At 65.0% G+C, this 26,414-nt stretch overlaps 2 protein-coding genes across 9 annotated transcripts; one reads left to right on the plus strand and one right to left on the minus strand.

The window, feature by feature from the left end:
* The first annotated feature begins 1,631 nt into the window (after positions 1 to 1,631).
* On the plus strand, positions 1,632 to 24,406 carry GRIN1 (glutamate ionotropic receptor NMDA type subunit 1). 8 transcript variants are annotated; one of them, XM_070456271.1, is made up of 21 exons: positions 1,634 to 2,262; positions 4,470 to 4,604; positions 6,978 to 7,154; positions 9,057 to 9,119; positions 9,829 to 9,929; positions 12,662 to 12,783; positions 12,853 to 13,027; positions 14,645 to 14,789; positions 14,886 to 14,969; positions 17,044 to 17,185; positions 17,286 to 17,413; positions 17,598 to 17,762; positions 17,838 to 17,956; positions 18,069 to 18,181; positions 18,254 to 18,402; positions 18,508 to 18,665; positions 19,285 to 19,446; positions 19,533 to 19,642; positions 19,755 to 19,900; positions 21,109 to 21,219; positions 23,215 to 24,406. In XM_070456271.1, the coding sequence occupies exons 1-21, from the start codon at positions 2,005 to 2,007 to the stop codon at positions 23,329 to 23,331; spliced, it is 2,880 nt and encodes a 959-aa protein (XP_070312372.1). In that variant the 5' UTR covers positions 1,634 to 2,004; the 3' UTR covers positions 23,332 to 24,406. The 8 variants fall into 8 exon arrangements, with proteins under 8 accessions (XP_070312392.1, XP_070312397.1, XP_070312372.1 ...); XM_070456273.1 differs by having other exon boundaries at positions 23,579 to 24,406; XM_070456291.1 differs by lacking the exon at positions 21,109 to 21,219 and having other exon boundaries at positions 1,632 to 2,262.
* On the minus strand, positions 23,765 to 26,376 carry LRRC26 (leucine rich repeat containing 26). The gene is made up of 2 exons (XM_020888524.2): positions 24,875 to 26,376; positions 23,765 to 24,796 (listed from the first exon to the last, which is right to left on the minus strand). The coding sequence occupies exons 1-2, from the start codon at positions 25,545 to 25,547 to the stop codon at positions 24,489 to 24,491; spliced, it is 981 nt and encodes a 326-aa protein (XP_020744183.1). The 5' UTR covers positions 25,548 to 26,376; the 3' UTR covers positions 23,765 to 24,488.
* Between the last annotated feature and the right edge of the window lie 38 nt (positions 26,377 to 26,414).

Here is a 26,414-nt window from a genome sequence, read left to right on the forward strand (position 1 = left end):
GAGCCCTGATGTGCTTCGGATGGCACCCACGGTGTGTGTGCTCCAGCCGTGGCCATGTTCACGCTCCCAGCTGTGGAACCGCCAGCCCTGGGTCAGGGAATATTTAGAAATTCTCTTTCCAGGCCCCACAGGAGTCTCTCCAGCAACCCCTCCTGGGGGACTGATGTGGGTAGGAGGAGCCAGGCCCCTAGGGGGCTTTGGCCCCTGTTGAATTCCTTCTTCCCTGCACTGACCTGGAGCTGTCGGGGCCACACCAGAGCCAGCATTGCTGGCTGCCTGTCCCCATGCACCTGTGCAGACTCCAAGCTCTGAACCACCAGAGGCCACAGACCCTGTGAAGATGGGACCGGCTCTGGGCCCCTAAGCACACCCCCCAAGCCCTCCTAAGGCCACACGGCAGGCTGTGGACCTCACCCTCAGAACAGAGGGATGTGTGGGTGCAGCTGCAGGCGGGCACATTAGCCCCCAAGCAGCGATTTCCTCGCCTTGAGAGAGAAGGGGCAAGAATGAGAGCATGCCAGGCGCTGCAGCCCTCGTCTTCCAGCCAGGGTTCCCGCAGCGTCTGTGTTGAACTGGGGGCAGGCCAGTCAGAACAGGGGTGAGAGAGGCAGGGGACGGGGCCAGGATCCTGTCTGGAGGGACTCGGCCCCTCCCCTCTCCGCCGATTAGGACATTGCTTAGGTGTAGGGACCACCCTGCTTTGTCCCCACTGGGGGCTTCTGCTGTTGGATCTGCAGAATCCTCGGTTGCTATTGGAAACGGTGATGTCACTGGTAGTGGGCGGAGCTTCAGCCATCCTTTGCATTAGGGAGAAGGACGCACAGGGTGGGGGTTGAGGGGGTGAGGACAAAGAATTGGGATCTTGAGGACTGGAAGGACAAGGAGGTTTGTCAAGGGGCAGGAGGGGGTGCTGGGCGCCGGGAGTGCGCTAGGAGAGGGGAGAAGTGGAAACGGTGCACACAGGGTGTCTGCATCAGCAAGGCCTCCTCACCTCCAGACCTCCTCCCACCTGCTGCAGACACGACCCCCTCTGGCGTGTCCTCGCCACAGCTGGCTGGGGTTCAGACCCTCAGACTCTCCTGGAAGATGCAGCTCAACATGGGGCGGTCACTATCACCCTCCATTCTTCTCAGTTCTCTAGGAGGGAGCCCGAGTCACATGGCCAGGAGGCCGGGGCCTCGCCCCCATTTTTGAGCCTTCTGCCTCCCACAGGGGCGCGGCTGAGGGCCTCTCCGCAGGCCTTGCTTTCCAGCCGACAGACTCAGGCCCCGAAATATCACTGGCTGTGGGTGAGGACTCCTGCACGCTCGTGCGCGCGCGCACACACACACACACAAACTGGCACGAACACATTCGGTCCTATTAAAGGACACAGGCGGCCGCCCGCAGTGACACGAACTCTTCTCACCTCCTCATGCTCGACTCCCTACAGGTGCGAGACAGCCCAGGTCTCATAGTCTCAGCGACCCTCCGCACGCGCTCACACACGCGCACACGCGTGCGCGCACAGGCGTCCCCGTCTGGCGCGCGCTCTGAAAAACGCTCGCACGAACGCAGGCGCACAATCTGGCGCGGGGGGCGCCCCCGCTCCGGCTCCGCGTTGGGAAGCGGGGGCGGCAGGAGGAGCAGGCGACGCTGGCCCCGCTCGCCGTTCCGCAGTCGCCGCAGCCGCCGCAGCGTTGGGACCGGGACCAGCGAAGCCAGCGGAGGAGCTGCCGCCGCCGTGTCCTCGCGGCGCGGGGCACCCGGAGCGGCAGCTAGACTCGCTTCAGCACCGCGGACAGCGCCCGCCACCCGGGCCTCCGGCCCGGGGCCGCCCGGCTGGTCGAAGCCTCGCAGCACGCGTCCCTCTCGCGGGTGTCGCAGGACTAAGGCTCCCGGGGAAGACGCGGCGCCCTCCGTCCGCGGGATCGGGCGCGCGCAGGACGGCCGGGGCTTCCCGCTGGGGATGCACCGAGGGCCCCGTGTTTGCGCTGCCCAGAGTCAGGGCGCTGCCCGGAGCCCATGAGCACCATGCGCCTGCTGACTCTAGCCCTGCTTTTCTCCTGCTCCTTCGCCCGCGCCGCCTGCGACCCCAAGATCGTCAACATCGGCGCGGTGCTCAGCACGCGGAAGCACGAGCAGATGTTCCGCGAAGCTGTGAATCAGGCCAACAAGAGGCATGGCTCCTGGAAGATCCAGCTCAACGCCACCTCCGTCACCCACAAGCCCAACGCCATCCAGATGGCCCTGTCGGTGTGCGAAGACCTCATCTCCAGCCAGGTGCCCGCCCCCCCCCCCCCCCACCGCTCACGCTGTGTCGGCCCCTCCCCCTCCCCACCCCTCCCCCATCCTCCCTGCTTTACCCTCCGTCCCTGTCGCTGTCCCCCTTTCATTCCATCCTTCCCTCGCCCTCTCACTCCCCTTGAGAAAGGACCCAGAGGGCTGGTCTCGCCAGCAGCTGAACACCGGGGGCCGTCAGCTCTGCATATTAGCCCCAGACCAATCGCCTGCCACCGGGGCTTGTCCTCACCAGGGGTCCAGCTGGTGTGTGAGGACATGTGGCCGTTTTTCTGGGCACTGTGTGTCAGGGTGGTGGCGAGCATCCCGGGCCACCCGCGAGGTGCCAGCCCAGCCACTCGCAGCACGCAGGGCTTTAAACCGGATGGGGCCCGGGGCCATCTTTATTCCGTCTTGGAGACCTCCATCCCTTCACCCTCCCCTGCCCCCATCCACAGGACTGCCTGACAGGGGAAATGGCCCACGTGTTGAAGCAGGGTGCTCTCTAGGGTGGGGATGGGGACGATGTGTGTGGGAGGCACCAGGGCTCAGCGGCTGGCAGCCCGCACTGCGGGGGGGAGGACACGACTCCAGGGTTTTGCCTGCGGAGCTGTCCGCCCCCGGGCTCTGCGCCTGCTGCATCCCAATGAGGCAGCCCTGATCACTGCAATGCAGCCCTTTATGTAAGAGGCGGACCGACCCGGGTCCAAGTGCTGCTCACACACACTCACCTGACAGGCGTGCCACATCCACGGACACTCATGCTCACATGTGCGCACACATCCATCCATGTTTGTGCAGTGTTGCGTAGACTTAAACTAGCACTCACTCATGCATGTTGGCATTGCGCAATCCACTGCACACTCATTAACACAGACGCCCACCCCCGTGCATCTCCATGGGCACATGCATTCCTGTGCCACATATGCGAACATGTGCTCACACACGCTCAAACAGGCACCTACATGTACATACACAAGTGGACATGCTGGGGCATGCTGTATACATACACACACCCAGCACACACTCGTGAGCACCAGCATGGTCACACATATGCACATACATGCTCAGGCAAAGACTGACCAGCCACCTCTGGGTGCAGATGGGGGCAGGGAGGGAGAAGGGGTAGGGTGCTTTATGGGGATCCCTCCTCCAACTTACAGTTTTGCTGCCTGGGGGCACCGTTCTCCCAGGGAATAGCCAGTGCCGGGAGGCATGGTGACAGCAGGAGCTGTCACTCACTGTCACACGCTGTGGGCCAGGCATGGGCATGGTTGCCATCACCCCCACCACGTGGGGTCAGCACTCTCCCCATTTGCAGAAGCAGGCGGCTCTGTGGCTCAGACAGGGGAAGGCACAAATGGGACAGACAGGGCCTTCTAATCTGAGGGCAGCTCAGAACTACCAGGCCATCTGCCCCATCTCCCTGCCTTGGGGCTGAGCCACTGGTCCAGGTGGGAAGTCCAGGCCTCCTTGAGGATACGGTTGGTGCCCAAGTCAGCACTGCGTCTCGCTCAAACCAAGTGGGGCTCAGTCTGCCGCTGGTAGACACCAGCAGGAGCTCCATGCCTCTGGGTGACTTCTTGTCCAGCTTCTCCCACCAATTCCTAATTCTCAGTCTGCAATGCTCCATGCGGGCCTTCTGGAGACACCCTCCATCTCTGGAGCATTAGCCTCTGTCTCTGACCCAGGATGGGGGTCAGTGAGGGCTGTGGGTGTGGGTCTCCCCAGCCCACGGCGCGGCAGCATGTACAGCCCCAGACAGGACAAAGACTGGCGGTTCAGGGCAGCCCCCCAGTGTGAGGGGCAAGAGGGGAGGCCCCAGACAGCAGGAGCGTGGGGAAGGGTCTGCCATCTCCCTGTGTGTCTTCTTAGCCCTTGGAGTCTTGTTTTTAAATTATTTTTTGGTTTGGCTGTGCTGGGTCTTACCTGTGACACTGGGAATCTTTAGTTGCGACATGTGGGATCTGATTCCCTGACCAGGGATTGAACCCAGGCTCCCTGCACTGGACGCATGAAGTCCCAGCCACTGCACCACCAGGGAAGTCCAAGTCCCTGGAGCCTTGCTCTCTCTCTGCCTCCAGACGAGGCGCAAGTGCCCCCAGACAGCCCCTGCCTGCTGCGTTTTGCCCCTGCTGCCGCTGGCCGGTCGGCTCTGGGGCAGGGCCTCCCGCCCCCCGCTCGAACTGACTGTGTCCCCGTTCCTGCAGGTCTATGCCATCCTAGTTAGCCACCCGCCTACCCCCAACGACCACTTCACACCCACCCCCGTCTCCTACACAGCCGGCTTCTACCGCATCCCCGTCCTGGGGCTGACCACGCGCATGTCCATCTACTCAGACAAGGTAAGTCTGACTGCTGTGCCCCCGTGGGCAGACCCAGGGCCACCAGCAGCTGCCTGGGGAGGGGGCACGGGGCGCAGGCAGAGGGGCTCAGACCACGGGCTCTGGGCTCCAGATGATATATTCAGGCACACTCACAACTCACACCGGAATGCAGTCTCACAGAGACACACGAACTCACCCACACACCTGCACACCGGTACACACGCATAACACTCACACTCACACAAACTCAGATGCGAACATATCTGTCCACTCACGCCTACACACACACAGCCACACACAGCCACAAGGACATCCACATGCTCTTACACATACTGATGTCCACACGTATACTCACACCATCCCCCACACTCACGCCCCATCACACACTGTACCAGGCCCACACCCACGCACACTCTGACACATGCCCGCACACACTCAGGCACACAGCCCACTGACAGGTGCCAAAAGCAAACCCCGGGAAGCAGCAGAGGCCCTCATGGGTCAGAAGAGGGACAGACGGGGCAACTTCCCGGACAGCGAAGCAGGGGCCCTTGGAAAAGGGTGTGCTCCAGGAGGAGGAGCCGCCTAGAGGGGCCGCGACACCAGGGACCAGTGAGGGTGTAGTTTCCAGCCCCGCCACTAGAGGGCGCAGCTGGGAGAGGATTGCACTTGATGCTGGGTGAACCCAGGAGGCAGCTCACGGCGGGGCGGTCTCGGGGTGCGGCCCTCAGGGTGGCCTCCTGGCTCTCGGGCCGGGGTCTGGCTGGAGCCGTCTAATCGTGGAGCAGCAGCTGGGAGAGTCGAGAGGTCCCCGAGTCAGGCTGGCAGGAAACTCGCCCCCAGAGCAGCGGGGCCGTGCCCTGGCTCACACAGCTCTCCCGCAGCGTCTGCCCCAACTCTGGGAGGACTGGTCAGCTGGGAGCAAATGCCACCAGGAGGCTGGGGGGTGGTCAGCCCGCCGCATGTGACCCTCCAGGCCTGGGGCCACCTGCGTGCTCAGTCGTGTCCGGCTCTGCCGCCCCACGGACTGCAGTCTGCCCGGCTGCCCTGTCCACGGGTCCTCCAGGCGAGAACACTGGGGCGGCCACCTGCAGACAGACTGTGGACTCTGGCTCGGCGTCTGAGCCGAGGGGCAGAGGGCTGGGCTCTTGGGGGCCTTCCAGCTCTCCCCATCTTCTCCAAATTCATCCTGTCTGGAGCCCCGAGCTCTAGATAACACCGCCTGAGTCACAGAGGTCATCTCAGCCAGGCCCAGGGTGTCCAGGGAGGCCAGGGACGACGGCAAAGAGAGAGCAGAGTGAGGGGTCCCCCGGGATGACCCCGCGGGAGGAGGCCAGCGGAGGCCGGGGCAGCCCCTCTTCCCGAGGCTCTGGGAACCCGTCACAGCAGACAGAGCCTCCCACGCTGCTCAGAGGCGCTTACACCTCAACCGTGAGTGGAGGGCTCCCTCCTGCACCTTCCAGCCTCTGCCTCCCTCACCTCTCTGGGCACCAGGCCCGAAAAGTGCCTCCAGGGAGGACAGCAGCCGGGAGCACGGAGAGGCTGGGGTGGGGAGCTCTCTCCTAGGCAGGATGCGGGCCATCACCAGCCCCCACCCCAGATCCAGACCGTGGCCCGGCACGAGGGCACACCTAGCAGCCAGATCTTAGAGCTCCACCTTGACCCTACTCCTAGAATAAACCCCTGACCATCTGTGCCCAGCAAGCGGACCAGACCCACCTGGGTCAGAGCCAGCCCGACACCCCAGCCACAGTGCCCCGGCAGCCGTGCCATCTGCCGGAGGACAGACAGAGGCAAAGGCATTCTTGAGCCCAGATTCCAAGGCACGAAGAGGGAGCAGACGAACCCCTGGTTCGGGGTGGTCCCCAGGAGCCCTGCTCCCTGGACAGACACGGAGGAGGGCGGAGCCTGCGCAGCCCCCCGCCCACAGGTGGTGCCCTCAGAGAAGCAGGCAGGGCCAGGGCGAGGGTTAGAGCAAACACCAGACAAGGCCAAGAGACAGGAACGCAGCCCCAAGAGGGAGGTTTCCTCAGAAAGACTGGCCATTTAAATTCGAGGACCCGTGCGGGTCTCTGAGATGCTGCACTTCAGCAAGAACTTTCTGAGCCAGAGTAGCTGAGCTGCGGTGTCTGCGGGGAGGTGGGGGAGTCACCCCAGTAAAAATTCCACAGCCCGCCCCCCACCCCCGTCTCAGTCAGGGCAAGCCCAGCCTGTTTCTCAGATGAGATGATGTGGTGTGGGGAGAAGTCACAGTGGGCCGGGAGGAGTCGGGGAAGCTGAGGGTCCGGGGTCTGTACGCCGAGAGCTGGAGCAGCGCCCTGGCGGGGTCTGCAGCGCGCGCGCCTTGGCCGAGGTCTCTGGCCGCGCACTCAGCCTTCCTGTGCCCCGCAGAGCATCCACCTGAGCTTCCTGCGCACCGTGCCGCCCTACTCCCACCAGTCCAGCGTCTGGTTCGAGATGATGCGCGTCTACAGCTGGAACCACGTCATCCTCCTGGTCAGCGACGACCACGAGGGCCGGGCGGCGCAGAAGCGCCTGGAGACGCTGCTGGAGGAGCGCGAGTCCAAGGTGAGGCCCGGGCGGGGCGCCGCGCGCAGGAGCCGGCGAGCCGCCGCTGTGTCTGTGGCCCGTGTGAACACCCTTCTCTTTCCATCGTGCATGCTCAGCACCACTCCGTCTGGCGAGCGCCCGCCCCAGCCTGTCCTCGGCTCATCTCACTCGCTTTTGCCATTAGTCGAAATCTCCTTCGTGTCAGTCCCTGCGGGGCGAGGGCAGGACCACCTGGAGCTCCGCAAACACCCCGCCCCGCCCCCTCCCCTCCCCCAGCCCGCTCAGGCCCCAGGCTCGGCCCTCACTCGGGGCGCCGCCACGTCCCCTGCACGAAAGATCAGTCCCCTCTGCTGTGACCCCTCCCGTGTCCTCTTGCTGGCCTCACTGAGCAGCCGCCCTCGCCTGGCCGCTGCCGGTCAATCTCACAGAAGCCCCATCCAGGGACGTCTGCCAGCCCCACTCCCAGTCTTGGCCCTGCCCCTCTTTGGCCCCTTCTCTCCTCCCCGCTCAGGCTCTGGACCCCTCCTGGGGACCAATTAGGTGCCTGGTTCTAACTGACCATTCTTGTCCAGCTGACCCCCATCCCTGGGGCGGTGGAAAGACCAGAGTGGTGTTTCTGGGGGTCCAGGTGACCCCCACCCCCTCCTCACCCACCCCCACTATCAGAGGAAACCCAGGGTCCCGCTTCCAGCCAGCCCAGAGCCCCGGGCGCTCTGCACCCGGGCTGTGTCCCTCCCCGGGTTGGGTGGTGGCCAAGCCGGGCAGGGAGGCCCAGGCTGGGGAGGCCCCAGGAGGCCAGACCCAGGGGTGGCGGGAGCACGCGCTGTGTGCAGAGGCGGAGTTGGCTTCAATAAGCTGAGTGCCAACCCAGGCCCCCCAAGGTGCCATAGGCCCTGAAGGGAAGAGCGGCTGGGGGAAGCAGAGGGCAGACCCAGAGGGCCCTGGGGGTCCTGCCTTAGGGGATGGCCTAAACCTGGGAGGGAGGGCTGGCTCCCAGGACCTCAGGGCCCCCTCCTGAGACAGCACCACGCGGGCACGTCCCCTCCCGGGGTGGCTGCACATGTGCACACACACACATGCCCACACGCCCAGCCACACACTCCCTCTCACAGGCACATGTGGTTGCTCCCAAGAACATCCACTCCCTCCGTCGCAGACTCAGGACCCAGGCTCCCTCCGCCCCCATCTGCCGTGGTCCAGCAGGCTCACAGGTGGCCCGTGCCCATGAGCGGATTCACCCCGAATTCACACTCAGGTGCCTGCACGCACACATGCGCTCAGACGCGCTGACCCTCATCCCCCACTGCAACATGTTCACGTAGGCTGACACTCGCATGCGGACACCCACAGATGCGCCTGTGCTCACGAACTTCCGTCAAAACCACTCAGTGCACACGGGGGTGGCAGGGGCATCCGTCACACCCATCAGCGAGGGCAGGACACTGGACTTCCAAGAGGGGCAGAAGGGGGTGCTGGAGGGGAGGGAGAGGGGACAGGGCTGGGGGAGGGGACGCCACCCCATTCAGGGCTCACGTGGCTGGGGGGGTATGGTGGGCACCCCACGGCAGGTGCATGGCCGGGTTGGGGGCAGGTGGGATCCCCAGGGGGTGTGTTTCACTTGGAGGCAGACAGGGCCTCCCTCTCTCCTGAGTGTGACCATTTCCACGAGCGCAACTCCAGGCAGGCAGGGAGCCTCAGTGGCCCCGGCGCCGCACACCCCTGCCCTGTCCCGGCCCCGGCCCCGGCCCCGCCCCGGCCCGGCCCCGGCCCCGCCCCGGCCTAGGTGTTTGCGAGCTCCAGGTACGTGCCCGTCTGCAGACGTGCCGAGGAGGTGGTGTGATTGCTTTAGCGCCGTCATTTTCAACCGTTTATAATCTTCTTCTGTGTCTGCATATTTTCTCTGTGCACATTATTCATCAGAGTAAAAAAAGGAACTATGAAAACCTCGACCAACTGTCCTATGACCACAAGCGCGGACCCAAGGTATATATGCATGGACGTGCACGCCACCCACGACTAGGGAGCCCCGGCCGGGCGCCTCGGCCACCAGGGCTGCCGTGGGCCCAGCCGCGCCACGCCGCGGCCGAGCAGAGAGGAAGGAGAGCCAGGTCCAGAGCAGGCAGCCTAGGCAGGAGAGGCCGGTGCCGGCCGCCGGGCCCCCGCCCGCAGGTGGCCCGCAGGAGGAGCGGCTCTCTGGGGAGTGCATGTGAATCTCCGGGCCCCCGGGTTTCCTCGCGGAACCCAGGAGGGAGCCCGCCCGCCCGCCTGCAGTCCAGTCTGGGCCGCTCCCACAGGGCCGGCGGACCAGGCCCCGGAGGACCTCCCGAGGTTTTGGAAAAGGCGGCCCATCTCCGCCTTTTTGGATTGCATTCCAAAACTCTTTTCTGTTTCCTGTCCGCTGCACGCCTCTTTCTGAGTCTCGGTCCACTTCAACTTGCATGCTCAGTGCAAAAGTGAGGCCAGGAGTGAGAGGAGGAGAGAGCGGAGCGCAGAGAGCGAGCAGGAGAGCGAGCAGGAGGACGCAGGAAGGCCGGCGCAGCAGGGCAGGCAGCTGGCAGTGCAGGCGGCAGGCAGGCCGCGGCGGCCCTAGGGCGCGGCCTCGGGGTTCCTAGCGGCTGCAGCTCGACTCTCGCCCCTGAGGCGCTATGTCCCCCGCCCCAGCCTCCTGCTAACACTCCCGCTCGCACTGCAGGCGGAGAAGGTGCTGCAGTTCGACCCGGGGACCAAGAACGTGACGGCGCTGCTGATGGAAGCACGGGAGCTGGAGGCCCGGGTCATCATCCTCTCCGCCAGGTGAGGCCAGGCTGGGCCCTCCACCACCCTGGGGCCAGACCCAGGGTGTGCCCTGCTGATGCTGGGCCTTGCCTCCCAAGTGCCCCCCGCCCCCCGCGCGCATACACAGGGCCTTGGAGACGGCAGAGGGGTGAGCCCCTGCCCTTAACAAGGCAGAGGTGGCCCCGGGCAGTAGTGACTGACTGGGGTTCTGGGAGCTGGTCAGGGAGAGGGCCCCGAGAGGGGGCGAAGGGCCTGCAGAGAAAGCCCATGGCAGGAAGAGGGCCGGGGCCCTGGGGTGGGAGGGCTGGAGCGGCGACTGGTTAGGGACCCGACCCCCTGGTTGCTGCTTGAGGGGCCTGGCCCCACTGCGACCTTGGAGCTGAGCCCCAGTAAAAGCCTCCCTTTATGCAAATGGCTCTGTCCTCCTGCGAAGGGAATGGCTAGGCCGGAAATAGGAAATGGAAGCACCCTGCCCCATGGGACATGGGGGTCCTGGGGAGACCCACCCCACTGTCTGCCTGTCCCAGAAACTTTGCAGGCTCCAGCAGGGGTGAGACCCAGGGGTGCCCCACCTCCAGTCTCCCCGGGATAGAGCCTAGTCCTCGGGCTGGAAGACAGCAGGCACTAATCCCCTACACAGGCACACACAGCACACGTACTCACACGCATCCACTGAACACACATCACCCACAAGCTGTCTATACATGTACTGTACACATACGTGTGCATGTGACATGCTTCTCCACCCTTGTGTACACATGCATGTGCCATATACACAGGACGTTCATATACATACACAGGCACACCACCACACACAACACACACATGCACTCACAAACACGTGCTCACCTAGATACCTGAGCAGACACACCACACTGGCACACACATGCTCATGAGCATAGACATGTATGCCACATACTACACAGTGCGCAGGCCCCACACATGTACATTCACTGTTCGCAGAGGCACAGCATTCATCAACCACATGCCCACCTCTTGAATCCACTCACGGTCTCTGAATTTCAAGTGGGAAGGAACCCCTGCCCTCACACACAGGACCTCGGAGCAGAGAGGCCAGTGTCCCACCACAGGAGGAGACCAGCCGGCCTGGCACAGTCCACTCCTGGAGCCCAGGGGCGCCAGCAGTCCCCTGGGCAGGGCAGATGCAGCCCTAGGTTCACCCTGTCCCCAACCCGACACCCCCTGGCTCCTCCTCATGAAGCCTGTTGAGAGCATTTTGCAGAGAGACCTCATTAAGCCAGTCTTAGCTTTTGACCAGTTTTCTATTGAGCATGTCAGAATTTATGATTTGTTTCCAAAATTTGTTTTAAAGTAATCCTCCTGAAATTGTCTTTACTGGGATCAGTTATTTCCATAAAACAGTTTGATGTTGATCAGGCCTTTTCCACAACTGCTTTACTGAAGGTATCGATTCACACAGACACAAGCATGGGAATGTGCTCACCACCAATGCCAACCTCACAGACCTGGATGGTGTCAAGCAGATAGGCCTCTCCACCAGGCTTTGGGGGTACCGCGTCCCGATATGCACGCACTGGTGCTGCCGGCCATCTTGGCTGGATACAGCCTGAAGCACCTCTATTTTGGGTTGCGTTCTTGTTTAAAGCAAACACTGAAGGTTTGCATTTTTCCCTGAGAAAATTGGGGGCCAACCCCTTAGGGTTCCTAGGGCTGCCTGGGTTTCCCGCATCAGCAGTTGTAAAATAACCCCGCCCTCAGACCATCTCCCGAACTGCATTGTCCCCTGCTGCCTATGCATTAGAGAAGCAAAGTGTCCGTTGTGTCCTGGGTCAAGTTCCACCCTGCAGGGAAGAGGAGGTGGGAGTGCCATCAGGCCCAGGGTGCTTGTCCTGACCAGGGGGGGACCAGCCCAGGGGGGGCGGAGTCCACAGAGGCTCAGCTGTGACTCAGTCCACCAAGAGCTCAGGACAGCGTGTGCCTGCAAAGTGAGGCCTGTGCTCTGTCCTGCCAGGGGCTCTGCCCAGGGTGGCAGGGAGAGCACCCAGGGCTGGGCACCCAGAGATGCTTGTTCAGACTCCAAAAGGGAGAGCAGGTGCCCTCATCCCCCCAGTGGCTTCTGCTGCGAGGCTCAGGGCAGCACCCTGGCACTTGGTCCCAGCAGCATTCAGAAAGGCCCCAACCTCTCAGTTCACAAGTTCAGGCGTGGAACCAGAGGGGTGTGGCTTGCCCAGGAAGCTGTAGGAGCACGGGCTCAGGGGTGGATTATCAGGCACATACCCGACCCTCCGCTTCCCACCGTGTGCCCTGGCTCCTCCGGCCCTGTCCTGACAGGGATCATGTTCTGCCTGCCTCTCAGGGAGGTTGTGAGAATTAAATACAAAGGTGCATGGAAAGCATTCAGAATAGTGTCTGGGGCGGATGAGCAAGTTATCCATCAATAATGATCCATCACCATCCGTGTCACCCTAACCCTGTCCACAAGGGCGGGGGGCCAGCGAGAGACCTCTGGCAAGCTCTGGGGGTCTGGGCCCCACCCCATCACTTCGTGGCTGGTCTCCTGGCCCAGGTGCAGTGCCGGCTGGGGGAGGGGTCGGGGTAGGGGCTGCCCCCCATCTCTGCAGTGCCTCCAGAGCTCCCTGCAGACCAGGGGCTGGGGAAGAGGCAGGGGAAGGCCACGCTGTGGAGGAGGACCTGGGAGTCGAGCAGCCGTCGCCGGCCGCGGGTGGGGAGAGCTGGAGTCCTGGCCGTCACCCCGCTCTGCCCCACAGCGAGGACGACGCTGCCACCGTGTACCGCGCAGCCGCGATGCTGAACATGACGGGCTCGGGGTACGTGTGGCTGGTGGGGGAGCGCGAGATCTCGGGGAACGCCCTGCGCTACGCCCCGGACGGTGAGTGCTGGGCTCCCGGGTCCGGTGGGCAGGGGTCCCCCACGGGCTCTAAGCCAGCCCTCGCCCCAGGCATCATCGGGCTGCAGCTCATCAACGGCAAGAACGAGTCGGCGCACATCAGCGACGCCGTGGGCGTGGTGGCCCAGGCCGTGCACGAGCTGCTCGAGAAGGAGAACATCACCGACCCGCCGCGGGGCTGCGTGGGCAACACCAACATCTGGAAGACCGGGCCGCTCTTCAAGAGGTGGGCGGTGCCACTCTTCCAAAGTGGGCGGGGCCGCTCTTCCAGGGTGGGCGGGGCCATTCTTCCAAGGTGCGCGAGCTGATCTAATGAGGACAGGGTCTCTCTCTGAAGTGGAATCGCTTCTCGGCCTTTTGGCTAAGATCAAATGTAGTATCTCTCTGAGGTGGACGTGACCGCTCCGTCTGAGGGCATGGGGCCGCCCTTCCAAGGTGGGCGGGGCCGCTCGTCATGCGGCGGGCGTGGCCACTCTTCCAGGGTGGGCAGGGCCGTTCTCTGAGGTGGGCGGGACTGTTATTCAAGAGGTGGGCGGGGTCACTTTTCCAGGGTGGGCGGGGCCGCTCCGTCTAAGGGGGTGGGGCCGCCCTTCTAGGCGGGGCGGGCCACCGTTCCGGAACCGGAAGAGTCGCTCCAGCCCAGCGTGCTGCGACTACAGACACAGCCTCCTTCCCCTCTCCTCTCTGTTCCCACCTCGTCTCCATCCTCACCTCCATCCCCGCTGTGATAACCATCTGGTCCATTTCCAACGCTGACACCATCGCCTCGAATGTCACAGAAGCATGGCTGCCTCCATTGCCCCGTCCCCACCTATAAACACTGCAGCCAACCCTGAGAGCCCACCCCAATCCCCAGGATGACTGACAGCCCTGGGGCGGGGGGGGGGGGGGGGGCAGAATCCTGCCTCAGGCGGGCAATGGGAGCTTCCTCAGGCCCAGGAGGTCAGACGAGGATTTTGGGGATGGCACCATGCCTGCTTCCCTGGTGACTCAGATGGTAAAGAATCCGCCTGCAACGCGGGAGACCTGGGTTCGATCCCTGGGTTGGGAAGATCCCCTGGAGAAGGGAATGACAACCCGCTCCATTCAAGTATTCTTGCCTGGAGAATCCCCATGGACAGAGGAGTCTGGAGGGCTACAGCCCGTGGGGTCATAAAGAGTCAGACAGGACTGAGTGACTAAGCACATCCAAGCCTGCCAAGAGCCAGGGTTGGCCAGAGACACAGTGGGTGGCTGCAGCAAGGCAGGAGTTAACACAGAGAACCCTGGACACCAAGCCACTAGTATGGGGAGGTCCAGTCCATCACCTACACCCACCCCCAATTAGCAGGTGCAGAGTCCTGGTCTGTGGTGCCCACAGCAGGAGCACACACAACTGCAGACACGCAGCATATGTGCACACAGGTGCATGCGTGTATATGCAGATTCAGAGAGGCTCATGGAACATCACACCTGTGCCACAAGTACATGCACAGGGCTGCACCCCATACAAAGATGTTGTGTGTGCACACATATATGGCCCAGTGGACACACCACACACACACACACACACACACACACACACACACACACACACACCTGTGCACACCCAGGAAGATGAGACCTCAACGCAGCCTCCTCCACTTGCTGGTGAATGGGACACCGCGTCCTCCCTGGCCTTCTGGCACCTCATCTGTAAAGCTGTGAGAATCAAATGTCCCAGCCCACAGGAAGCCCTCAAAACAGGGTCTAGAGCCGAGGGGCTTCTTGGCTGACGTGGCTGTGCTGTCCATCTGGCACTGGCGGCTCACAGTGGGAGCGGGGACTGCATCCCTGATCGTTCCAACCACACTGCCCTCTCCAGGGTGCTGATGTCTTCCAAGTACGCAGACGGGGTGACCGGCCGTGTGGAATTCAACGAGGACGGGGACCGGAAGTTTGCCAACTACAGCATCATGAACCTGCAGAACCGCAAGCTGGTACAAGTGGGCATCTACAACGGCACTCATGTAGGTGGGGGTCATGAGGGGGTGGGGGCTGGGGCCTTAGGGTCCTGGGGCCGAGACCCCTGCGTGGCCACCTCCATCTCATACTCCCACCCCCAGGTCATTCCCAATGACAGGAAGATCATCTGGCCAGGCGGAGAGACCGAGAAGCCACGTGGCTATCAGATGTCCACCAGGCTGAAGGTGGGGGCCCCGCCTCCCTGCCCCAGGCTCCGCATGCTGTAGCCTCCATCCGTGCCACGGGTGCAGAAGGGACAGTGAGGGCCCTGAAAGTGACTAAAAGTCCTGGGACCTGCCCAGCACCCACGGCCACTGCACACACCTGGTGCGGCGGAGGGGAGGAGGGGAAGCCCTGCTCCCCAGCCCCTCCTGACCCCATTCCGCTTAAGCCTGGGGCAGCCATGTGGACCTGGGCTCCCCTGGGGACAAGGGACAGAGGGGTGGTCTTTCTGTGGACTTCAGCACTTTGAGTCCTGAGCCCCGGTCCTGGAGATGATGCCCCCACACTCTGGCACTCCTCCAGGTGGTCCCAGCCCAGCGCCCACCCTTGGCCTTCCTGGCTTCCTGCTGGGACTGGCTCAGACTGTCCTTCTGAGCCTGGTCTCCCTGTGCTGACCAGCCCCTCTGTGACTCACTGGGCCTTTGGGAGCCCCTCCCCCGGGACCTCATCTCTCACAGCTTCTCTTCCTTGTCCCGACTCTGCTGTGCTCCTTTGGGCTCATCCCAGGGTGCCTCCCAAGAGTCCATCCCACAGTGACCCACACCAGCATCAGGCTGGTACCTGAGCTCACCAAAGGCAAGGAGCCTCACACCATGCTTCTTGTGGTGTCTCCAGGTCCTCTCTTGACCTCCTCTGCTTTTTGAGTTACCCAACCCCCATGGCCTCTCACCTGGACCTCTTTGTCTGCACCTGCCCACAGGTCATCAACCCTCTCTATGGGCAGAAGGGAGTTTCCCCAAGCCAACGCTCAGGACAGATGCCTTGTGTTGAAAAGTCTGAGTGTAAAACAGACAGAACAGATGGCCAAGATGGTCCCCTATAGGCTTTGAGAGCCAGAAGGCCTTTGAGAACTTTTTTTGTGTGTCACTTATTTTTTTGACACTAAATTGTTTATTTCAGATTAATTTTCTTTGGAGGATAGTTGATTGACAATGTGTTTGTTTCTTCTGTACAGCAAAGTGACTCAATTATACACACACATATATCCACTCTTTTTAGGTTCTATCCCCACACGGGTCACTGAGTAGTCTCCTGTGCCATGCAGTAGATCTTAGTTATCTATTTGATGTGTCGTAGTGTACGTATATGTCAATTCCAATCTCTCAATTTACCCCTCCTCCGTCTCACTGATTTTTTAAAAAGCATGAGCATATTACTTGTATAATAGAAACTGTGATGAAAGTTTTAAAGGCAAATAAGCCTCTTCAGGCGCTCCCAATCCCCTGCCCTTGGGTGGGCTGGTCACCCTGCGGGAGAAGGGGCCTCTCTCACCAACCCCATTCACCTGGTAGACTCAATCCCAGCACTGTGTCCCCTGGGACCCCTCATCCCGTGCAGTGATTGGTTCAGCTCCTCTGCCTGTGTCTATCCTGCCTACTCCCAGCCTTCAGGGCTCTGAAGGAAAGAGAGGAGAGAGTGCCCAGCATGAGCCCCAAGGATCCCCTGGATTGAAGAGGCCACGGCAGAGAGGGCAGCCTCAGCGGGGGAGAGGCAGGGAGAGAGGGTAGATGATCAGACAAGGACTCCCTGTGGGTGGAGGCTGAGGCCAGGAGAAGCTGACAGAGCCGACAAGGGCAGCCCCTGTGTGTCCCTAGTCCTGGGCAGGCTCTGAGTGGACATGCCCCTGTCTTCACGGCAGGGGTGGGGGCAGGGGGTAGGCTCTGGGCTGGGACAGGGAGGTCCTCAGCCTCAACAAGTCAGAGAAGGAGCTCAGGGCAGACTAGATGTTCTGGCAGGCTCCAGTGACCGAGGGACTGTTCCCCAGGCCAGAACTTGAAGGAAAAGTGGCCGAGAGAGGGCACGGTGTTCCAGGAGGCCAGGCACCCTCTACGACCTGGGCGAAGCCTTGGGGTCTGGCGCCCCTGCTGGGGGCAGCAGGCTGATGGCTGCCTGAAGGGGGCCATGGCGAGGGGGTGGTGCAGGAAATGTCAGGGATCTGGGGAGGGGGGCTCCAGGGAAGTCTGGGTGCTGAGAAGAGGGCAGTGCCCAGGACAGCCCAGGGCTGGTGGTCCAGGCCATGTGTCCTCTTGTCCCCAGATTGTGACGATCCACCAGGAGCCCTTTGTGTATGTCAAGCCTACGCTGAGTGACGGCACGTGCAAGGAAGAGTTCACCGTCAATGGGGACCCGGTCAAGAAGGTGATCTGCACAGGGCCCAATGACACGTCGCCGGGCAGCCGTGAGTGTGGGGCGGGAGCCAGGGGCACTGGCTTCGGGCGGGAGGGCAGGGACCACGCGCCTGCGAGCCCCTCGGCTCACCGCGCCGCCCCCTCGCCCAGCGCGCCACACTGTGCCCCAGTGCTGCTACGGCTTCTGTATCGATCTGCTCATCAAGCTGGCGCGGACCATGAATTTCACTTACGAGGTTCACCTGGTGGCCGACGGCAAGTTCGGCACGCAGGAGAGGGTAGGAGTGGTCCCTGGGAGCCAGCGCAGGACCGGGTCCTGCTCCCCGGACGGTCTTCGGTGGGCGGGGCGCGAGCCTGGGAGGAGTCTGGAGTGGATGACCCCTGAGATGGGTCGGGCCTGGAGCCTGTCTGGGGAGTGGTGTCCGCGGAGTCCGCGTCCCCACCGGCGGGGTCGCCCCGCAGGTGAACAACAGCAATAAGAAGGAGTGGAACGGGATGATGGGTGAGCTGCTCAGCGGGCAGGCGGACATGATCGTGGCCCCGCTGACCATCAACAACGAGCGCGCGCAGTACATCGAGTTCTCGAAGCCTTTCAAGTACCAGGGCCTGACCATTCTGGTCAAGAAGGTGCGCGGAGGCCCGGCGGGGCGGGGCGGCGTCCCGGGAGGGCTGCCGTGGCTCTAACGGCCTGTGGCCCCGCAGGAGATCCCGCGGAGCACGCTGGACTCCTTCATGCAGCCCTTCCAGAGCACGCTGTGGCTGCTGGTGGGGCTGTCCGTGCACGTGGTGGCTGTGATGCTCTACCTGCTGGACCGCTTCAGGTGAGTGCGGCCCGGGGGCCGGGCTCCTCCCCCCGCGGGCGGGCGGAGCGGGCGAGGGCCGGGGCAGGCTGCCCCTCCCGCCCTCTCCCGCCCGCCCTTTGCGCCCCCGCAGCCCCTTCGGCCGGTTCAAAGTGAACAGCGAGGAGGAGGAGGAGGATGCGCTGACCTTGTCTTCGGCTATGTGGTTCTCATGGGGCGTCCTGCTCAACTCAGGCATCGGGGAAGGTGAGGCGACGCCCGGCCAGGGCCCCGTCCCGCCCCGCCGCCCGCCCCGAACTGACGGTCCTCTGCCTGCAGGCGCCCCCAGAAGCTTCTCGGCGCGCATCCTGGGCATGGTGTGGGCGGGGTTCGCCATGATCATTGTGGCCTCCTACACCGCCAACCTGGCGGCCTTCCTGGTGCTGGACCGGCCCGAAGAGCGCATCACCGGCATCAACGACCCGCGAGTGAGGCCGGGCCCGGCTGGGGGCTGGGGAGGGAGGTGCTCAGGCCCTCTGCCGCTTGGGGTGGGGCCGGGGAGCAGCCACGAGCCTGGCTCTCTGACCCCGCAGCTGAGGAATCCCTCGGACAAGTTCATCTACGCGACGGTGAAGCAGAGTTCGGTGGACATCTACTTCCGGCGGCAGGTGGAGCTTAGCACCATGTACCGGCATATGGAGAAGCACAACTACGAGAGCGCGGCGGAGGCCATCCAGGCCGTGCGAGACAAGTGAGGGGCGGGGAGGGGCGGGGAGGGGGGGAGGGGCCGGGAGGGGCCAGTGAGGGGCGGGGCCATAGGGGGAGGGGCCATCCAGGCCGTGCGCGACTGGTGAGGGGGCGGAGGCCAGTGAGGGGCGGGGAGGGGACCTGTGTGAGGGCGGGGCTATCCAGGCCGTGCGCAGCAAGTGAGGGGCGGGGCGGGGGCAATGAAGGGCGGGTAGGGGCCATCCAGGCCGTGCGCGACGAGGGGGCGGGGCGCTACAAATGAGGGGCGGGGCGGGGGGCAGTGAGGGGCGTGGCGGGGCGGCGAGGGCGGGGCCATCCAGGCCTTGTGTGACAAGGGAGGGGGCGGGGCCAGTGAGGGCGGGGCGGAGCCATCCGGGCCGTGCGGGACAAGTGAGGGCGGGGCCACCCAGACCTTGGGCGACGATTGACGGCGGGGAGGGCGGGGCGCGAGTGAAGGGCGGGCTGGACGAGCTGGGGGCGTCCACATCCACTGTCAGTGTCCCGGCCGTGTGGGAGCCACGGGGAGGGGACAGACAGCGGGTCCCCAGCTGGCAGGAGGAAGGCTCGCGGGGAGCTAGGGCCACCTGGAAGCGTGGCCCCCGTGACCCCGCCCCTGCCCTTAGCAAGCTGCACGCCTTCATCTGGGACTCGGCCGTGCTGGAGTTCGAGGCCTCGCAGAAGTGCGACCTGGTGACCACGGGCGAGCTCTTCTTCCGTTCGGGCTTTGGCATCGGCATGCGCAAGGACAGCCCCTGGAAGCAGAACGTCTCCCTGTCCATCCTCAAGTGAGCCGGCCTCACCCGCCCCCTCTCCGCCCCGCCCCGCCCCGCCCCGCGAGCCCCGCCCGGGCTCACACGCCCCGCCCACCCAGGTCCCACGAGAACGGCTTCATGGAAGACCTAGACAAGACGTGGGTTCGGTACCAGGAGTGCGATTCGCGTAGCAACGCCCCTGCTACCCTCACCTTCGAGAATATGGCAGGTGGGCTCCCTCACCCCCTCCCCCCCGTCAAGGCCCCTGCTGACCCTGGATGGGCACCCCTGGGGACCGCGGCCGGAGCAGCCACAGCTGAGGCACTGGGTGTCGCCCCCAGGGGTCTTCATGCTGGTGGCTGGGGGCATCGTGGCCGGGATCTTCCTGATCTTCATCGAGATCGCCTACAAACGGCACAAGGACGCCCGGCGGAAGCAGATGCAGCTGGCGTTCGCGGCGGTGAACGTGTGGAGGAAGAACCTGCAGGTAGGGCAGGCCGCCCTCCGAGGCCTGGTGCCCACGGCCCGGCCCGGCCCGGCCCTCCTCCATCCCCGCAGGCGGAAGCGCTGGCTCTGGCTCCCAGGAGCCCAAGTGGCGAGGACTGGAGCTGGGAGCCACAGCCAAAGCCGCAGTGCTGGGGGCCACTTGTGGGTGGCTGCCTCTGTGAAGCCGGGCTCCAAGCGTCCACCTGGCCCCTCTGTCTCCAGAGTCGCCCACCGAGGCCCATTCCATAGGAAGGCAAACTGAGGCAGGGTAAGACAGGGACCCAGCTGGGTGTAGCATGTGAGTCCAAGGCGCAGTCCGCCATCCCTCGCCGCCCCATGCCCCTCCAAGGACCCGGTTTCCTGCCACCGTGCTGTGTCCTGTGCTCCATGTAACGGCAGTCTGAGCTGGTCAGCTGGTCCTGCCGGGCACCCCAGGCTGCACCCGAGGGGCTTTGCCGGCAGCAGGGGACGGGCTGCCCACAGCCCACCTGGGCCACCAGGCTTGTGCCCCACAGTCCTGCCCCAGGCTGCCCCATCTCTTCTCTTTCTCTGGGTGCCTCCCCAGAGCCTGTGTCCTGGGAGGGAGCCGGTGTTATAGAGAGGGAGGGCCGGGGCAACGGGGTCGCCAGTGTACCCACACCTCTCATCTGCCCACTCTTGCTCTTGGGAACTGGCCGCTGCTCCCAGTGGTGGGCGCAGGGCCCACCCTGGCCATCAGACCCAAGGCCAGGGTCCCAGGAGCTGCCTCTGTCTCTCTGTCACCCCAGTCCATCTCGCCACCTGCCTTTGGCCCCCTCAGCCCCTTCCTAAATCTCGCTGCACTTCCTCTGGGGTCAGAGTGGCTGGTGGGGCCTGTGGGGGCAACTCACCCAGTGTTTAGGGGGCTCCTCCTCCCTGGGGCACCTGTACACCAGGGGCACCTTGGAGCCAGGGAACCAGGCGGACCTTCCTGGAAAAGAGCCACCTGAGGACCCTGCCCCGCCTCCCCGAACCCAGTCCCAGCACAAAGAAGGTCAGGCCGGAGACCCCGGCAGCAGCAGAGGCCGCCTGCGAGTGTGGGGCCAGCGGCTGGCCCATCCAGCACAGGGAGGCAGGCAGGAACGAGGGCCCAAGCGGCCAGCCAGGCTGGGCAGCAGCCCCCAGGAGCAGGCGAGGGCAGGTGTGGCCGCCACCCTCCGCCGTCTAATCACTTATACATATTCATTTTAGGATAGAAAGAGTGGTAGAGCAGAACCCGACCCTAAAAAGAAAGCCACTTTTAGGGCTATCACCTCCACCCTGGCTTCCAGCTTCAAGAGACGTAGGTCCTCCAAAGACACGGTAAGGGGAAGAGCGCCCCGTCCCACGTGTCCGACTCTCTCCTCGCCCCCGTGTCTGTGTCCCGTGCATCAGGCCCGCCCTCGCCCTGTCCTTGCCATCCCACCACCTGCCTCCGCCCGCTGTGGCCCTTCTGCCCTCACCGCTGCCCGCCCAGCACACGAGGGCCTCTCTCTCTGACTCTGGACCTCTCTCTGTCGGTCCTCTATCCCGCGGGCCCACGCCGGGTCCTCTTCCCCATGTGTCTCTGCGTTAGTCTGCCCCCCATGCCATGATGCCATGCGCCATCTTGAAGCTGTGTCCTGTCGCCGGTCAGCCTCCCTGCTCGAGGCTGTGCCTGCAGCCCTGGGTGCCCGGGGCCACCCCGTCCCGGGCTCCTCAGCCGTCAGGAGGCTACACTCCTCTGTCACGTCCGTCCCTCCAGCCTCTTCCAGGGAGAGGCCCGCTGCCCTCGCTCCCTCCCTGCGACGTCCGTGGAGGGGTCCCTGTGATGTCCCATCCGTCCATCTGTCTGGCCGCCAGCCCCGCCACCCAGACGCCTGTCTCTCGTGTCTCACCAGAGCCATGCCTGTTGCATCCCCTTCATGTGGTCTCTGTGTGGGCCGGGGCTGGGGGGCCGGGCCCGGCTCCATCTGGGTGGACGGCTGGGGCCTGGAGTTGGCACAGGACCCTGGCCACAGGGGCCGTCAGATGGGGAACGGGTGGGACCAGAGGCGGCAGCTCCCCCCCCAGGCCGAGCAGGGGCCCTGCAGGAGGCGTGCCGGCAGCACCTGGGGGTCTGAGAACGGGGAGAGGGGGGTGGCCCCGAAAGCTGTGGCTGGCAAGCCTTGGGCACCGAGGCTCAGGAAGGGGAGGCCCCCACGGAGGGGAGGGGTGCTTCAGCGCCTGACCCCCAGGCCCTTCAGAGCCTGAGCCAAGGATTCCCTGTCCTCCTGCCTGAGCAGCCTGTCACTGCCCCGGGTGTGTGTGCTTGAACCCCAGGCTCCCAAGACTGGCCTAGCCCTGCTGGGAGCGTCCCCAAGTGAGGAGGGACCGCCCAGGGCCAGCACAGCCCTCAGCCCAGCAGCCTCCCTGCGGTTCAGGGGTGGCTTGTCCTCCCATCCACAAGGAGACCCCAGTTCACAGGCAGCATCACCCCCCAGTCTTACGATCCAGGTGGAAGCAGGATTTGTAGCCCCCGCCCACAGCACAAGGGAAGAGGGGCAGACACAGGACAGACAGGGAGCGGCAGAGCCACCGAGTCCGGGGTGAGGCCGCCACCCGCCCCAAAGGGGCCTGTGAGGCCTGGCCACTCCACTCCTGGGGCTCAGCACAGGCAGAGTGGGGGGACGGGGACCCGAGGGGCTGAGAGCACAGGCCTGGAGCCGTGCGGCCCGGGAACTGGGTGGGGCCTGAGTCAGGGGCTCCACCAGGGGCTGGGAGAGCCAGCGAGGAGCAGCGGTGGGGCAGCGGGGGAGGAGGCGCCCGGCAGACAGAGCTCTGGGGACAGGCAGGCGAAAGGAGGGTCAGGAGAGTCACGCAGGCAGTGGGCCACTTTTCCAGGGCAGCAGAATCCCACCCCCGATCCCGGCCCAGAGCCCACTCACAAGCCCCTTAACTGGCCTGGGTGCAGCTCAGAGACCCTCATGGTGCCTTTCCCGGGACACGCTCCCAGCAGACTCCTTGCCCGAGCCTCCCCGGGGACCACCCTCCAGGCCAGCTCTGGTGCCACGTGGCATCTGGGGCTGGCCGGCCCTGCAGGGGTGACTGGGAACACTGCCAGCTGGGGGCTGGGCGGGGGAGGGCAGCCCAGCCCCCCACTGTTTCAGGCTGGGCACCTGCTCGGAGGGAGGCCTGGGTGGGGGGCTCTGTCGGGAGGGGTGGGGTCAGTCCGGCTGCTGAGATGCGCTGCCCCTGTCCCGCGGCTGGTCTGGGCCAGGGCGGCACTGGGCGATCAGGGCTGGGGTCCCTGGCGGCCGGCGGGGCCAGCGGGTATTGATTGTTGGTTCTTATTTATAGAGCACCGGGGGTGGACGCGGCGCTTTGCAAAACCAAAAAGACACAGTGCTGCCGCGACGCGCTATTGAGAGGGAGGAGGGCCAGCTGCAGATGTGTGCCCGTCATAGGGAGAGCTGAGACGCCCTGCCCGCCCTCCTCTGCCCCCCTCCCCCGCAGACAGACAGACAGACGGACGGGACAGCGGCCCGGCCCACGCAGAGTCCCGGAGCACGACGGGGTCAGGGGGAGGAGCGCCCCCCAGCCTCCCCCAGGCCGCGCCCGCCTGCCCGCCGGTCGGCCGGCTGGCTGGTCCACCCGTCCCGGCCCCGCGCGTGCCCCTGATGGCCGGGCTAACGGGCGCCTTGTCTGTATTTCTATTTTGCAGCAGTACCATCCCACTGATATCACGGGCCCGCTCAACCTCTCAGATCCCTCGGTCAGCACCGTGGTGTGAGGCGCCCGGAGGCGCCCACCCGCCCCGTTAGCCCGGCCAAGGACACTGAGGGGTCCTGCTGCTCGGGAAGGCCTGAGGGAAGCCCACCTGCCAGAGACTGCCCACCCCGGGCCTCCCGTCCGTCCGTCCGCCCTGCTGCCGGCGGGCAGCTCCTGCTGGACTGAGGCTCGGACCAGAGCCGCTGAGGACGGGCCAGAGCTGAGCTGGCTGGGCAGGGCCGCAGGGCGCTCCGGCAGAGGCAGGGCCCTGGGGTCTCTGAGCAGCGGGGAGAGCAGCTGACTCGGCCCAGCAGAGGGGCTTGGCGCAGAGACTGGAGCCCCATCCTTCCCGGCCACTCCCAGAGCCACGGTGGGCCTTGGCCCCGGCTGGCTGGGCCACCCCTCCCACACCCCCGCGCCTCACGGCCTCCACCCCACCTCCCCCTTCCTGCCTGTACCCCTTCTCCGCTTCACCCCATCCTCTGAGCTGGCCCTGCCCTTCCTGGACTGCAGACCCTGAATCCCACCCGATGGCAGCGCCTCCCTGGGGCGCGGTCGGGCCCCCCACTGCCTCCCACCTTCTCCGGACCCTGCGAGGGCTGAGCCTTCTCTTTGCCTCCTCCGCCCGCCGCCCAGGGCAGGCCTCGCAGACGCTGGCTGGCTCAGAACTGTCCTCAGCTCCGCTCGATGCAGGCCCGGCCCTTCCGCGTCCGGGCGCGCCGACCCCCGCCCCTCCCGGTGTGTGCAGTGGTGATGCCAAAAGGAATGCCACGAAAATTTCGAGCTGTGTCGCTTGTTGACGCCTGTCAGGGGTGCGGAGGGGGCAAGCGGGTGGGGGGAGGTTCGAGGGCGGCCGCAGCCCCTCAAGCTTGAGCGGCGGTGGCCGCAGGCGAGGCCGTGCCGGGGCCAGGATCCGGCGGCCTCCTCTGCTGGCGGCGGGCGGCGGCGCGGCGGCGGCGGCGGTGGCGAGCGCCGCAGGCGGTGAACGCGGAGCCCAAGGCCAGACAGGCGGCCAGGCTAGCGAGGAAGGAGACGGGCCCGAGAGCGTAGACCACGGCCAGATCCCGGGCGGCAAGGGACCGCGCGCAGTGGCTGAAGGCGGCCTCCGGGAAGGCGGTCAAGGGGCTGAGCGTCAGGCGCCCCGGCGACACGCAAAGCAGCGTCTCGGCTTCTGCGGGACACGGGCGCTGAGTCAGACGGTCGTGGGGGTAGCGGCCCGCCCGGCCCGCCCGCGCCCCCGAGGGCTCACCTGGCGCGTGCCGCGGGTGCCCGCGAAGCCAGGCGCAGAGCGGGCGCAGCGCGCAGCCACAGGTCCAGGGGTTCCCGCGCAGGCGCAGCGTGTTGAGATTCGGCAGGCCCTCCAGGAGCCCGGACGCGAGCGCAGGCAGGTCGTTGTCTTGCAGGCTGAGCGCGCGCAGCAGCGGGAGCGCGCCCAGCGCCGCGGGCTCTAGGCGCGCCAGCCGGTTCTCAGCCAGAGAGAGGGCGCGCAGCGCGCGCAGTGGCGCGAAGGTGCCGGGCAGCAGCGCCTCTAGCTGGTTGGCGCTGAGGTCGAGCTGCTCCAGCGCGCCCAGGCCCCAGAAGGCCCGCGCGTGCACCCAGCGCAGCCCGTTCTCGCGCAGGTCCAGGCGGAGCAGCGCGCCGGCGTCCGCGAAGGCGCCGGGAGGCAGCGCGTGCACGCGGTTGTGGTTCAGCAGCAGCACACGGACGCGCCAGTTCAAACCCCCCGGCACGGCGGGCAGCGCTCGCCCCGAGCAGTTTGCCTGGCCCCCCGGCGCGCACACGCACGCCTCGGGGCAGTCTAGGGCGCCCGGGGTTCCCCAGGAGGCGGCTGCGGCGGGCGCCTGGGCCCAGACTGGCCACGGCAACAGCAGCAGCAGCAGCTGCAGCGGCGGCCCCCACGAGGGAAAGGAGGGACTCCGCATGGGGAGAGTCGTGGAGGTCCGCTGTCCGCCTGTTACCGGAGCGGGTCGGTCCCTGCAGCTCCCGCACAAGCATTAACTCTCCGGCCTGAGCACAGGCAGTTCCTGTCCCACGGCTGGTCCCGCGCCTAGGGCGGAGGCTGGGCAGCCAGCCAGAGGCAGGGCACTGCCAGCCACCTGTCCCGAAGCTCTGGGCTCCACTTGGCTCCGGGCCAGCAGCGCTATAAAGACCACGCCCCTTCCTCACCTGTGTGGTGCGCCATCCCGCGACCCCAGGAGGCCTGAGCAACAGGACCACGCTATCCCCCACAATCTCTTTCCCGCTGAACTCACCACAGCGACACGCAACGTGAGAGCCAGTGCGCCCTGCTGGTACCCGCCCCCGCCCCCCGCCCCTGTCTCCATTCAGCGAGTGGTTCCAGGGCGCACACAGCAGTCCTCACCTAGAACGGCCCCATCCCTATGGTGGACGGTTGAGGGGCCCCTGAGCCTGGGGTCCAGGAGATGTGGTGGGGGGCGGGGGGAGGGTGGCACCCCTGAGGAAGCGGAGGCAGTCACCTCCCCCCCGCCCCCCAAGGGCTCTCCCGGAACCTCCAGGAGACAGGTGGGTGGGGCAGGGGCACCAGCCCAAGTCCTCTGGTCACATGCTGCTTCCCTGGACTCGGCCGAGTCACAGGTCCTGTCCTGGCGTTTTCCTGGGGTGAGGCGGGGGCGGGGGCCTGAGGGCTTCACTGGAAGAAGCCACAGGCAGAGGCAGGCAGCAGCAGGGCTGAGGCATGCAGGAAGTGCAGACACCCAGAGTGTGGACCCCTGCCCGGAGGGTGGACAGTGCGAGCCTAGAGCAGGCACCCCACTGAAGAGAAAGGTGTG

Source organism: Odocoileus virginianus, chromosome 2, assembly GCF_023699985.2.
Source record: "Odocoileus virginianus isolate 20LAN1187 ecotype Illinois chromosome 2, Ovbor_1.2, whole genome shotgun sequence".
NCBI classification, from domain to species: Eukaryota; Metazoa; Chordata; class Mammalia; order Artiodactyla; family Cervidae; genus Odocoileus; species Odocoileus virginianus.

What these genes read in the sequence shown, in the direction of transcription:
- GRIN1 (XM_070456271.1), top strand. Translation starts at nt 2,005, where the DNA reads ATGAGCACCATGCGCCTGCTGACTCTAGCCCTGCTTTTCTCCTGCTCC. An exon ending in AGATGTCCACCAGGCTGAAG is followed by an intron (nt 14,970 to 17,043) that starts GTGGGGGCCCCG and finishes TCTTGTCCCCAG; the next exon opens with ATTGTGACGATCCACCAGGA. An exon ending in CACCTTCGAGAATATGGCAG is followed by an intron (nt 19,643 to 19,754) that starts GTGGGCTCCCTC and finishes TGTCGCCCCCAG; the next exon opens with GGGTCTTCATGCTGGTGGCT.
- LRRC26 (XM_020888524.2), bottom strand. Translation starts at nt 25,547, where the DNA reads ATGCGGAGTCCCTCCTTTCCCTCGTGGGGGCCGCCGCTGCAGCTGCTG. An exon ending in GCACCCGCGGCACGCGCCAG is followed by an intron (nt 24,797 to 24,874) that starts GTGAGCCCTCGG and finishes CGTGTCCCGCAG; the next exon opens with AAGCCGAGACGCTGCTTTGC.